Below are 13,124 nucleotides of genomic sequence, written 5' to 3' on the forward strand. Positions count from 1 at the left end.
CGCGCCCCCCCGCCCCGTTCCCCGCTCCCTCAGCCCCGGCCGCGGCGCTCCCCGCGCTCTCACCGGCTGGGCCGCGGCGGGCTCGGGAGGCCCCCCCGGGGCTGGGGGGGGGGCGGCGCGGCGGTGCCGGTGCCGGTGCGGGGGGGTCCGGGGGGGTCCGGGCGCGGCGGCGGCGGCGGCTCCTGAGGAGGCCCCGGGCCCCCCCCCCGCCCCCGCCACTTCCGGCCCCGCCAGCCCCGCGCCGCGCGCCGAGAGCATCGAGCGGCCAGCAGGGCACGGAGCGAGCGCCGAGAGCGTCGATGGGGCGGGGAGGGAGGAAAGGAAGGGAGGAGCGCGGAGAGAATCGAGCGGGGAGCGCCGAGCGAGTCGATGGGGCGGGGATTGATAACGGGGATTGATAACGGGAGTGAGAACGGGGATTGATAACGGGGATTGATAACGAGGATTGACAACGAGGATTGATATCGGGATTGATAACGGGGATTGATAATAGGGATCGATAATGGGGATTGATAACGGGATTGATAACGGGGATCGATAATGGGGATTGATAACGGGATTGATAACGGGGATCGATAACGGGCATTGATAACGGGATCGATAACGGGCATTGATAACAGGGATCGATAACGGGAATTGATAACGGGGATTGATAACGGGATTGATAATGGGCATTGATAACGGGATCGATAACGGGCATTGATAACGGGATCGATAACGGGGATTGATAATGGGCATTGATAACGGGATCGATAAAGGGGATCAGGGAGTCCCATAGGGTCAGGGGTTATTCAGGGTCAGGGAGTCCCATGGGGTCAAAGGGGTCATTTAGGGTCAGGGGTCATTTAGGGTCAGGGGGTCATTTAGGGTCAGGGGTTATTTAGGGTTTGGGGGGGTCCTAGAGGATCAGGGGGTCTTATGGGGTCATTGGATCCCAATAGGATCTGGGGGTTCCATAGGGTCAGGGGGTCCTATAGGATCAAGGGGTCCCATAGGGTCAGGGGTTATTTAGGGTCAGGGGGTTACACAGGGTCACAGGGCCCTGTAGGGTCAGGGGTCCCATAGGATCAAGGGGTCCCGTGGGGTAACAGTGTCCTATAGGGTGAGGGGGCTATTTAGGGTCAGGAGGTCGCATGGGGTCACAGGGTCCTATAGGATCAGGGGGTCCCATAGGGTCAGGGGTTATTTAGGGTCAGGGGCTTATACAAGGTCACAGGGGCCTATGGGGTCAGGGTCTCCTATAGGGTCAGGGGTCCCATGGGTCCCTATAGGGTCAGGGGTCCCAGGGGTTCCTATAGGGTCAGGGGGTCCCAGTGTCCCTATAGGGTCAGGGGTCCCTATAGGGTCAGGGGTCCCATGGGTCCCTATAGGGTCAGGGGTCCCATGGGTCCCTATAGGGTCAGGGGTCCCAGTGTCCCCATAGGGTCAGGGGTCCCACTGTCCCTATAGGGTCAGGGGGTCCCAGTGTCCCTATAGGGTCAGGGGTCCCAGTGTCCCTATAGGGTCAGGGGGTCCCACTGTCCCTATAGGGTCAGGGGTCCCAGTGTCCCTATAGGGTCAGGGGTCCCATGGATCCCTATAGGGTCAGGGGTCCCATGGGTCCCTATAGGGTCAGGGGTCCCATGGGTCCCTATAGGGTCAGGGGTCCCATGGGTCCCTATAGGGTCAGGGGTCCCATGGGTCCCTATAGGGTTCAGGGGTCCCAGAACTGCCCCCATCCCCCACCCCCCATCTCCCACCCTGCCCTCGCTGCCCCAGGAAGGCACCGAACCCATAAAAGTTCCCAAATCTTTATGGCAGGAGGCACTTTCACACATTGGGGTGTAAAACCAGGGCCATAAAATCCTGAGGCCATAAAACCCCAGGGCCATAAAACCCTGGGGCCATAAAACCCCGGGGCCATAAAACCCCGGGGCCATAAAACCCCGGGGCCATAAAACCCCGGGGCCATAAAACCCCGGGGCCATAAAACCCCGCTGACCTTCGAGCCGTGAGGAACCTGCAGAATCCTTTGGGCCACTGAAATCTTTGGGGTCACCAGAACCCTTTGGGGTCCATAAAATCCTTTGGAGTCCATAAAATCTTTTGGGGGATCCATAAAATCCTTTTAGGATCTCCAGAACCCTTGGGGGTCCATGAAACCCTTTGGGGTCCATAAAATCCTTTGGAGTCCATAAAATCTTTTGGGGGAGTCTATAAAATCTTTTTGGGGTCTGTGGAACCCTTTGGGGTCCATAAAATCCTTTTGGGGTCCATAAAACCCTTTTGGGGTCTCCAGAACCCTTTGAGGGGCCATAAAATCCTTTTGGGGTCCGTGGAAGCTTTTGGGGTCAATAGAAGGTGGGGGCCTGCAGAACCCATTGGGGTCTGCAGGACATTTTGGGGTCTGCAGGACATTTTGGGGTCTGTAGGATGTTTTGGGGTCTGCAGGACCATTGGGGTCTGTAGAACCCATTGGGGTCCACAGGACACTTTGGGGTCTGTAGGATGTTTTGGGGTCTGCAGGACATTTTGGGGTCCACAGGACATTTTGGGGTCTGCAGGACATTTTGGGGCCATGGAACCCATTGGGGTCTGCAGGGCTCTGGGGTCTGTAGGATGATTTGGGGTCTGCAGGGCCCATTGGGGCCATGGAACCCATTGGGGTCCATAGGACACTTTGGGGTCCATAGGACACTTTGGGGTCTGTAGGACACTTTGGGGTCTGTGGGACATTTTGGGGCCATGGAACCCTTTATGATCCACAGATCCCATTGATCTCCAGGGCTCCTTGATGTCCCTTGTGTCCCTCAGCGGGTGACGGTGACAGTGACGCGGTGCCAGGCGTTGCTGAGCACCCCGCGCAGGTTCCAGATGGGCCCCACGGTGTCTGGTTGGACGTTGTACCTCTGATGTCCCTGCTGTCCCCGCTGTCCCCAATACCCCAATGTCCCCAGTGGTGTCCCTCAGCGGGTGACGGTGACAGTGACGCGGTGCCAGGCATTGCTCAGGACCCCGCGCAGGTTCCAGATGGGCCCCACGGTGTCGGGCTGGTTGTTGTACCTCTGATGTCCCCAATGTCCCCGCTGTCCCCAGTGGTGTCCCTCAGCGGGTGACGGTGACAGTGACGCGGTGCCAGGCGTTGCTGAGCACCCCGCGCAGGTTCCAGATGGGCCCCACGGTGTCGGGCTGGACGTTGTACCTCTGATGTCCCCAATGTCCCTGCTGTCCCTGCTGTCCCTGCTGTCCCCAATACCCCAATGTCCCCAAGGATGTCCCTCAGCGGGTGATGGTGACAGTGACGCGGTGCCAGGCGTTGCTGAGGACCCCGCGCAGGTTCCAGATGGGCCCCACGGTGTCGGGTTGGACGTTGTAGCTCTGATGTCCCCAATGTCCCTGCTGTCCCTGCTGTCCCCGCTGTCCCCAATACCCCGCTGTCCCCAAGGATGTCCCTCAGCAGGTGACGGTGACAGTGACGCGGTGCCAGGCGTTGCTCAGGACCCTGTGCAGGTTCCAGATGGGCCCCACGGTGTCGGGTTGGACGTTGTAGCTCTGATGTCCCCAATGTCCCTGCTGTCCCTGCTGTCCCCGCTGTCCCCAATACCCCGCTGTCCCCAGGGGTGTCCCTCAGCGGGTGACGGTGACAGTGACGCGGTGCCAGGCGTTGCTGAGGACCCCGCGCAGGTTCCAGATGGGCCCCACGGTGTCGGGCTGGACGTTGTAGCTCTGATGTCCCCAAAGTCCCTGCTGTCCCTGCTGTCCCTGCTGTCCCCAATACCCCGCTGTCCCCAGTGATGTCCCTCAGCGGGTGACGGTGACAGTGACGCGGTGCCAGGCATTGCTCAGGACCCCGCGCAGGTTCCAGATGGGCCCCACGGTGTCAGGCTGGACGTTGTACCTCTGATGTCCCCAATGTCCCTGCTGTCCCTGCTGTCCCTGCTGTCCCCAATACCCCGCTGTCCCCAGGGGTGTCCCTCAGCGGGTGACGGTGACAGTGACGCGGTGCCAGGCGTTGCTGAGGACCCCGCGCAGGTTCCAGATGGGCCCCACGGTGTCGGGCTGGACGTTGTAGCTCCGGTCCACGGCCTTGCAGACGATGTCGAGCCGGGCGCCCGCGGGCACCGGCGCCCGCAGCTCCCACAGCGCCCAGGCCCAGCCCCGGCCGCGCTCCGGCCGCGGGCCCAGCTCGGCCTCGCGCCACGTCCGGCCACCGTCCAGGGACACGTCCACCTGCCGCCGCAATTAGTGCTAATTAGCGTTCCTTAATTAGCATAGAGCCGCATCCCCCTTTCCCCATTTGCCCATCCCTGCTCTGTTCCCTCATCCCGTTCCCCGCCCCCCTTGTTTCCCCCACCCCATTCCTGCCCATCCCCTTTCTCCATCCCTGCCCCACTCCCCCCACCCCATTTCTCAAGCCTGCCCATCTCAGCCCCCTCTCCCCCCCCATTTCCCCTCCCCTTTCCCCACATCCCCATTCCCCCCACCCCATTCCCCTCTCCCCACCCTATTTCCCCCATCCCCGTTCCCCTCATCCCCATTCCCCTCTCCCCACCCCATTTCCCCCGTCCCCTTTCCCCCCACCCCACTCCTCTTTCCCCACCCCATTTCCTCCCACCCCCATTCCCCTCATCCCCTTTCCCCATCTCCAATTTCCCCATCCCTCCCCGTTCCCCATCCCCATTTCCCCTTCCCCACCTCATTCCCCCACCCCATTTCCTCCCATCCCCATTTCCCATCCCTGCCCCATTTCCCATCCCCTTTCCCCCCACCCCATTTTTCCCACCCCATCCCCTTTTCCCCCACCCCATTCCCCATCCCATCCCCTTTAACCCCACCCCATTTCTCCCATCCATCCCCCTTTACCTACCCCATTTTTCCCACCCCATTCCCAGTTCCGCATTCCCATTCCCCCACCCCACTCCCCTACCCCATTCCCCCCTTTCCCCACCCCATTTTTCCCACCCCATCCCCATTTCCCCCACCCCATTCCCCATCCCATCCCCTTTCCCCCCACCCCATTTCTCCCATCCATCCCCCTTTCCCCACCCCATTTTTCCCACCCCATCCCTGTCCCCATTCCCCATCCCCTTTCCCCCACCTCATTTTTCCCACCCCATCCCCTTTTCCCCCACCCCATTCCTCGTTCCCCATCCCCATTCCCCCACCCCACTTTTCCCACCCATTCCCCTTTTCTTTCCCCATTTTCCCCCACCCCCTTTCCCCCCATTCCCATTCCCCCACCCCTCTCCCCCACCTCATTCCCCCTTTTCCCCACCCCATTTTTCCCATCCATCCCTCTTTTCCTATCCCATTTCTCCCCCACCCCATTTCTCCCATCCATCCCCCTTTCCCCACCCCATTTTTCCCACCCCATCCCTGTCCCCATTACCCATTCCCCATCCCCTTTCCCCCCACCCCATCCCCTTTCCCCCCACCCCAACTCCTGTCCCCCCACCCCATTTTTCCCATCCATCCCTCTTTTCCTATCCCATTTCTCCCCCACCCCATTCCCCATCCCATCCCCTTTCCCCCCACCCCATTTCTCCCATCCATCCCTCTTTCCCCACCCCATTTCCCCCACCCCATTCCCCATCCCATCCCCTTTCCCCCCACCCCATTTCTCCCATCCATCCCCCTTTCCCCACCCCATTTTTCCCACCCCATCCCTGTCCCCATTCCCCATTCCCCATCCCCTTTCCCCCCACCCCATTTCCCCTCCCCACCGCCGTCCCCCGCTCACCCTGATCACCTCCCTTCCTCCTCCGCTCCACGCGTATCCCTTCACCGTCAGCTCCCCGGCGGGCACGGCCGCCCCGGGCCGGGGCTCGGTGATCGCCGACTGCACCGGCAGCTCCTGGATGGCGGGCGCGGCCCCGAAATCCACGGAATCCCAATCCACGGAGGGACAGAACCCCTTGTAGTCCTTCTGCTGCCAGTGGCTCGGGCTCTCGGAGGGCGACACCGCCACGCTCCGCAGCCACTTCACGCTCCGCGCCCCGACCACGCCGGGCACCACCACGCGCACCGGGAAGCCGTGATCCCGCGGCAGCTCCCGCCCGTTCATCTCGTACGCCAGCAGCACCTCGGCCTCGGCGCTCAGCGCCCGTTTTAACGGGATGGACGCTCCGTACGGCGTCCCCGAAGCGTCCGCGTCCAGCCCTTCGAAGCACACGTGCCACTCGCCGTCTCCGGTGTCGTCGCCGACACCGGCGGCCAGCAGCACGTCCCGGAGCCGCGCTCCGCCCCAGCGCGCCGTGCTGATGGCGCCGATGTCCCACGCCAGCCCCTTGACCGGCCGGACTCGGCTCATCTCGGATCTCCGGTTACCGGCGCACTGCAGCGTGGCCGTCACCTCGTGCTTCGGGAAGCGCTGTCGCAACTCCGACAGCGACAGCGACAACGCGCGGCCACCGGGCCCCTCCACGCGCAGCCGGTAGGAGCCCGGCTCCACGGCGGGCACCGGGAGGTGGTTGCGGGTGAAGAAAAGCTCGTTGGGCGTCAGGAAGCTCTGGGTCAGCAGCTCCGGTGGCGGCTCGGCGTTAAAAGGCTTCAAGCTGTTCACCCGCAGCGCCGGGTGGCGCGGGGGGTCCCCGGCGAACGGGTCCTCGGTGTCCCCCGGTGGCGGCGCGGCGTCCTCGGGGCTCAGCTCGCCCACTTTGTAGTCGCGGAGCAGCTCCAGCACGTGGGGCTGGCCGTGCACGGCGTAGAGAGCCCAGAAGGGCTCCAGGGCCCCCCCGGCCGCCAGCAGGATCTTGTCCGGTCCCCCCGGGTGCAGCTCCACGAAATCGGTAACGTCGAACACCTCGGTGCCGTAGGTGACCCACACGCGCTCCTTCGGGGTGCGGTGCTGCGCCACCTCCGCCCGCGTGTAACGGGGGAACTGCGGGGCGGGGGTGGCCCGGGCGGCCTGGGCGATCTGCGGCCACCGGGAGGGTCAGCGGGAACCCACCGTGCCCCCCGGATCCCCCTGTCCCGGTGTCACCCCCGCCCCGGATCTCCCTGTCCCGGTGTCACCTCTGTCCTCCCCGGGATTCCTCTGTCCCGGTGTCACCTCTGTCCTCCCCGGGATTCCTCTGTCCCGGTGTCACCTCTGTCCTCCCCGGGATTCCTCTGTCCCGGTGTCACCTCTGCCCGTGATCCCCCTGTCCCGGTGTCGCCCCCGCTCCAGGATCTCCCTGTCCCCGTGTGACCTCTGCCCTCCCCGGGATTCCTCTGTCCCGGTGTCACCCTGCCCTCCCTGGATTCCCCTGTCCTGGTGTCACCCCTGCCCGGGATCTCCCTGTCCCGGTGTCACCCCCGCTCAGGATCCTTTCCCCGGTGTCACCCCCGTTCTGAGTTCCCGCTGTCCCGGTGCCACCCCCGTCTCCCGGGGATCCCTATCCCGGTGTCACCCCCGCTCCAGGATCCCCCTGTCCCGGTGTAAGCCCCGTTCGGGATCCTTCTCCCGGTGCCACCCCCGTTCTGGGTTCCCGCTGTCCCGGTGCCACCCCTTTCCCGGTGCCACCCCACCTCCTCCCTTTTCCGCTGTCCCGGTGTCACCTCTCTCCGGGATCCGCCCCTCAGGTGCCGCCTCCCGCCGGGATCCAACCCCACCCCGGTGTCCCCGTCACGGGGAAGGACCCCGAGGTGTCACCGCCCCCCCCCAGTGCCACCCCCTCCGGTGTCCCCACGGTGTCGCTCACCCTCCGCCGCCGCTCTCCGTAAGCCAGGACGACCCCGAGCCCGAGCAGCGCCGCCAGCACCGGGGCCGCCCCTCGGTGTCCTCCCGGGGTCCCTTCCCGGTATCCCCCCGGGGTCGCTTCCCGCTGTCCCTCCGGGGTCGCTTCCCGGTGTCCCCCGGGGGCCGCGCTACCGGCGGCCAACCGGGAGCAGCCCCGGGGCAGCTGCATCAGCGGCGGGAGCCTGCGGGGACAGCGGGGTCACAGCGGTCCCGGGACACCGGGGGACACCGGGGGGACACCGGGAGCCCCGGCGGGGCCGTTCCTACCTGCGGCCGGCCATGGCGCGGAGCAGCAGCATCGCGGCGGCGGCAGCGGGACGGGAAAGCGCGGCTGGGGCGGGCACCGGGCAACGGCCCCGGTGACGCTACGGGGGAAAGCGACAATCAGCGAGCTCTGCTGCGACACAACCGCGCTCGGTTTCCGCTCCGGTTCTGCCCCTCCGCAACCCCAGCCCGGTGCTCGTTGTGTCCCCACTCAGTCCCGGTTGTTCCCAGCCCAGTCCGGTCGGTCCCGGTTTTTCCCAGCCCATCCCGGTCCCGGTTGTCCCCTCCCCAACCCCATCCCGGTCCCGGTTGTCCCCTCCCCAACCCCATCCCGGTCCCGGTTGTCCTCACCATAGGCCCAGGCCAGTCTCGGTTGTCCCCAAACTTCCCCCGGTCCCCGTTGTTTTCCCCCCAACCCCAGCAGGGTCCCGCTTCTCCCTCCCCTCAGCCCCACCCCGTTCCCGGTTTTTCCGCCCCGTTCCCATCCCGGTCCCACTCCCGGTTGTCGCCGCTCCCGGTTGTCCCCGCCGCGCACCTGCGTAACGGTTCCGGTCCCGCGATATCGCTGAGGGCGCGGCCGCTTTAAGAGGGGGGCGATGGGCGTGGCCTCGGGGAGAGCGCGACCCACCTGACCACGCCCCTCTGTTTACTTTAACGGGGCCCAAGTGGGCGTGGCCTCGCTCAGAGTGGGCCCCACGACCTCCGGCTTAAAGCGGCAACACCACGTGAAGCACCGGGGGTCTTAAAGCGGCCCCGCGGATTAAAAGGGGCAGCGCCGCTCGAAATTCCCGCTGGGAATTTGGGGGAAAAAACGGGAAAAAAAAGGAAAAAAACGACAAAAACCAGGAGCCTCCAGGCAGCTGTGAACTCTGATAAGCGTTATCAGGGCAGGGCCGCGATCTGGCAGCGGCTGCTGGCACCGGGTGGCCCCGGTGTTGTCGCCTGTCCCCTCCCTGAGCACACAAAAAATTGGGAATTTTCGGGTTTTTTTGGGATTTTTTTTTCCTTTTTTTGTTTTTTGTCCTTGTTGTTTTTTTTACTTTACATTAAATACACGGGGAAATCAGCGGCCCGAGGGCGGGGTTACCACGATCGTTATCTCAGGGCGGGGGAGGAGCTTCCCCAAAGCCAGGAGGAGAAATTAAACGGAAATGAACCGAAAAGAAAAAGAAAATCCGAGGGAAAAGGAGGAAAAAAAGGGAAAAAAAGGAAAAAAAAAGGAAAAAAGGGTGGCAGGAGCTGCGGTGTCACCCTGTGGTCACCGCAGGGGGGGCACCACTTTGGGGACAGCGATGTCACCGAGTCCAGAGGCTCTGGAGCACCGGGAGTGTCCCCAAGGTGGCTCCGGGAGTGTCCCTGGGAATGGCCCTGAGGTGTCCCCAAGGTGGCCCCGGGACTGTCCCCAAGGTGGCTCCGGGAGTGTCCCCGAGGTGGCCCCAGGGTGGCCCCGGGAGTGTCCCCAAGGTGTCCTCGAGGTGGCTCCGGGAGTGTCCCTGGGAATGGCCCTGAGGTGTCCCCAAGGTGGCCTTGGGACTGTCCCCAAGATGGCCCCGAGGTGGCTCCGGAAGTGTCCTCGAGGTGGCCCTGGGAACATCCTCGATGTGTCCCCAAGGTGTCCTCGGGATGGCCCTGAGGTGTCCCCAAGGTGGCCTTGGGAGTGTCCCCAAGGTGTCCTCGAGGTGGCTCCGGGAGGTGGCTCCAAGAGTGTCCTCGAGGTGGCCCTGGGAACATCCTCGATGTGTCCCCAAGGTGTCCCCGGGATGGCCCTGAGGTGTCCCCAAGGTGGCCTTGGGAGTGTCCCCAAGGTGTCCTCGAGGTGGCTCCGGGAGGTGGCTCCAAGAGTGTCCTCGAGGTGGCCCTGGGAACATCCCTGGGAGTGTCCCCGAGATGTCCCTGGGAGTGTCCCTGGGAGTGGCCCCGAGGTGGCCCTGGGAGTGTCCTCGAGGTGTCCCCAGGGGTGGGGACAGGGCAAGGACCCTGCGGGCTCTGTCACCACCCTGGGGACAGCGATGGCACCAACTCCAGAGGCTCTGGAGCACCGGGAATGTCCCTGAGGTGGCCCTGGAAATGTCCCCAAGGTGGCCCTGGGAGTGTCCCCAAGGTGGCCCTGGAAATGTCCCCAAGGTGGCCCTGGGAGTGTCCCCGAGGTGGCCCTGGGAGGGTCCCCGAGGTGGCCCTGGGAATGTCCCCAAGGTGGCCCTGGGAGTGTCCCCAAGGTGTCCCCAGGGGCTTCATATGGGACAGGGTCCCTCCACCCCACAGCCGCCACCCCCCCGTGCCTGAGGGGACAATTCTGGGTGTCCCCAAATTTTGGGGTGTCCCAAACCCAGGGTTGTCACCGTTTTGGGGTGGCAGCACCCCAGGTGTCCCCTGGTCAGGGTGGGGACACCGAGGGCCCAGAAGGGACAAGGACAAAGGGCAGGGGGTGGCACCCTGGGGACACGGGGACAGACCCAGGGGACGTTTGAGCGTAAAGTGCAAAGAGGGACGGCCCCAGGGTGGGGACAGGGACAAACTGGTGGCACTGGGAGGGGACCGGGGGGACACCTGAGGGGTGGCCATGGCTGGGATCACCTGGGGACATTGAGGCCACCACGGGGATCATTGAGGGGACATCGTGGCCACCATTGGGACCATCTGGCAGATGTCACCTGGAGAGCCAGGATCACCTGGGGACATCAAGGCCATCACTGGGATCACTGAGGGGACATCGAGGCCACCACTGGAACCATCTGGTGGATGTCACCTGGAGGGCCAGGAACATCTGGGGACATCAAGGCCACCACTGGGATCACCCAGGGGACATCAAGGCCACCACTGGAATAATTGAGGGGACATCGTGGCCACCACTGGGACCATCTGGGGGATGTCCCCTGGAGGGCCACCATGGCTGGGACACCTGGGGACATCAAGGCCATCACTGGGACCACTGAGGGGACATCGAGGCCACCACTGGGATCACCCAGGGGATGTCACCTGAGGGCCAGGAACACCTGGGGGACATCGAGGCCACCACTGGGATCATTGAGGGGACATCAAGGCCACCATTGGGACCATCTGGGGGATGTCACCTGGGGGGTGACCACAGCCAGGATGACCATGGGGACATCGCTGTGAGGTGACCACGGCCGAGGTCACTCAGGGGCCACCCCCAAGGCCACCCCAGCTGCCACAGCAGTGTCCCCAGGCGTCCCCTCAGTGTCCCCAGGTGTCCCCTCAGTGTCCCCAGGTGTCCCCTCAGTGTCCCCAGGTGTCCCCAGGCTCTCCCACGGTGCCACCGCAGCTCCTGCCCCACGGGGAGCGACCAAAACCCTGCGGAGATCCCTGGGGGGTCCCGGGACCCCCAGATCCTGGGATCCAGGAGGGATCTGAGGGGATCCAGGAGGATCTGGGGGGGTCCAGGAGGATCTGGGGGGATCCAGGAGGGATCCACAGGGGGCTCCGGGACCCCCAGATCCCAGGATCCAGGAGGGATCCACAAGGAACAACCAAAACCCCACAGAGATCCCTGCTGGGCCCCGGGGGGCTCCAGGACCCCCAGATCCCGGGATCCACAGGGATCCAGGGGGATCCAGGAGGATCTGAGGGGGTCCAGGAGGAATCCAGGGGGTCTGGAGGGATCCGGGGGGATCCAGGGGGGATCTGGGGGGGGTCCAAGCGTCCGAGGCCCCGCGGGGTCCCCTGGAGTCCAGTCCCGGCCCCGGTGCGGCCAGAGAGGGATCGGGGATCTGGCACCGGGATCTGCCAGGATCCACGAGGGGTTGGGAGGATCCAGGTGGGGGCTGGTGGAGCCAGAGGGGATCTGGAGGGTCCGTGTGGGATCTGGTGAATCCAAAAGGGATCTGGAGGATCCAGGTGGAGTCTGGAGGATCCAGGTGGGATCTGGAGGATCCAGGAGGAGTCTGGAGGATCCAGGTGGGATCTGGAGGATCCAGGTGGAGTCTGGTGGATCTGGGTGAGATCTGGAGGATCCAGGTGGGATCTGGAGGATCTGGGTGAGATCTGGAGGATCCAGGTGGGATCTGGAGGATCCAGGTGGAGTCTGGAGGATCTGGGTGAGATCTGGAGGATCCAGGAGGGATCTGGAGGATCTGGGTGAGATCTGGAGGATCCAGGAGGGATCTGGAGAATCCGTGTGAAATCTGGAAGGTCCAGGTGGGATCTGGTAGATCCAAGTGGGGCCTGATGGAGCCAGGAGGGATCTGGTGGAGCCAGGAGGGATCTGGTGCCGAGGTGGAGCCTTGGAAGCTTCAAAAAGTGCTGGGAGAGAGCTCGGGGAGAGTCCCAGGGCGGAGATGGAGCTGGGATCCAGGCTGGGATCTGGTGGGATCCTGGCTGGGATCTGGGCTGGGAATGGGGCTGGGATCCCCACTGGAATCTGGCTGGATCCCGTGGATCCCTCAGCTGCTCCAGCGCTGGCCACAGCCCTGGGGGCTGGATCTGGGTTCATCCTGGTGGATCCCGGCTGGATCTGGGCTGGATCCTGGCTGTGATCCCAACAGGATCTGGGCTGGATCCTGGGTGTAATCCCGGCTAGATTTGGGCTGGATCCCAGCAGATCCCGTGGATCCCTCAGTTGCTGCAGCACTGCCTGCAGCCCTGGGGGCTGGATCTGGGTTCAGTCCTGGTGGATCCTGGCTGGATCCTGGCTGGATCTGGGTTCAATCCCAGCTGGATCTGGGCTGGATTTGGGCTGGATCCCAGCTCTGATCCCAGCAGATCCCGGTGATCCCTCAGTTGCTGCAGCACCGGCCCCAGCCCTGCGGGCTGGATCTGGGTTCAGTCCTGGTGGATCCCGGCTGTGATCCCAGGCCAATCCCAGTCCATCCTGGCTGGATCTGGGTTCAATCCCAGCTGGATCTGGGCTGGATCCCAGCAGATCCCTCAGTTGCTGCAGCACTGCCTGCAGCCCTGGGGGCTGGATCTGGGTTCAATCCCAGCTGGATCCTGGCTGGATTTGGGCTGGATCCCAGCAGATCCCGGTGATCTCAGTTGCTGCAGCACCGGCCCCAGCCCTGCGGGCTGGATCTGGGTTCAGTCCTGGTGGATCCCGGCTGGATCTGGGTTCAATCCCAGTCCATCCTGGCTGGATCTGGGCTGGATCTGGGTTCAATCCCAGCTGGATCTGGGCTGGATCCCAGCAGATCCCAGCGGATCCCTC

The 13,124-nt window shown here is 64.1% G+C and overlaps 2 protein-coding genes across 4 annotated transcripts; both read right to left on the reverse strand.

Moving 5' to 3' along the window:
* Positions 1–3,003: 3,003 nt before the first annotated feature.
* SUOX (sulfite oxidase) lies at positions 3,004–8,638 on the reverse strand. 2 transcript variants are annotated; one of them, XM_059872028.1, is made up of 5 exons: positions 8,499–8,638; positions 7,967–8,064; positions 7,662–7,881; positions 5,720–6,895; positions 3,004–4,209 (listed from the first exon to the last, which is right to left on the reverse strand). In XM_059872028.1, exons 2-5 carry the CDS (start codon positions 7,996–7,998, stop codon positions 3,955–3,957), a joined length of 1,683 nt encoding a protein of 560 aa, XP_059728011.1. In that variant the 5' UTR covers positions 7,999–8,064; positions 8,499–8,638; the 3' UTR covers positions 3,004–3,954. The 2 variants fall into 2 exon arrangements, with proteins under 2 accessions (XP_059728011.1, XP_059728012.1); XM_059872029.1 differs by lacking the exon at positions 8,499–8,638 and adding an exon at positions 8,418–8,484.
* A 2,392-nt stretch (positions 8,639–11,030) lies between these two features.
* On the reverse strand, positions 11,031–13,060 carry LOC132340858 (basic proline-rich protein-like). Of its 2 annotated transcripts, none has more exons than XM_059872030.1 (2): positions 11,214–13,060; positions 11,031–11,171 (listed from the first exon to the last, which is right to left on the reverse strand). In XM_059872030.1, exons 1-2 carry the CDS (start codon positions 12,411–12,413, stop codon positions 11,031–11,033), a joined length of 1,341 nt encoding a protein of 446 aa, XP_059728013.1. In that variant the 5' UTR covers positions 12,414–13,060. The 2 variants fall into 2 exon arrangements, with proteins under 2 accessions (XP_059728013.1, XP_059728014.1); XM_059872031.1 differs by having other exon boundaries at positions 11,033–11,161; positions 11,193–13,051.
* Positions 13,061–13,124: the final 64 nt, after the last annotated feature.

The sequence above is a fragment of the Haemorhous mexicanus genome, chromosome 33, assembly GCF_027477595.1.
Source record: "Haemorhous mexicanus isolate bHaeMex1 chromosome 33, bHaeMex1.pri, whole genome shotgun sequence".
Taxonomy (NCBI): Eukaryota; Metazoa; Chordata; class Aves; order Passeriformes; family Fringillidae; genus Haemorhous; species Haemorhous mexicanus.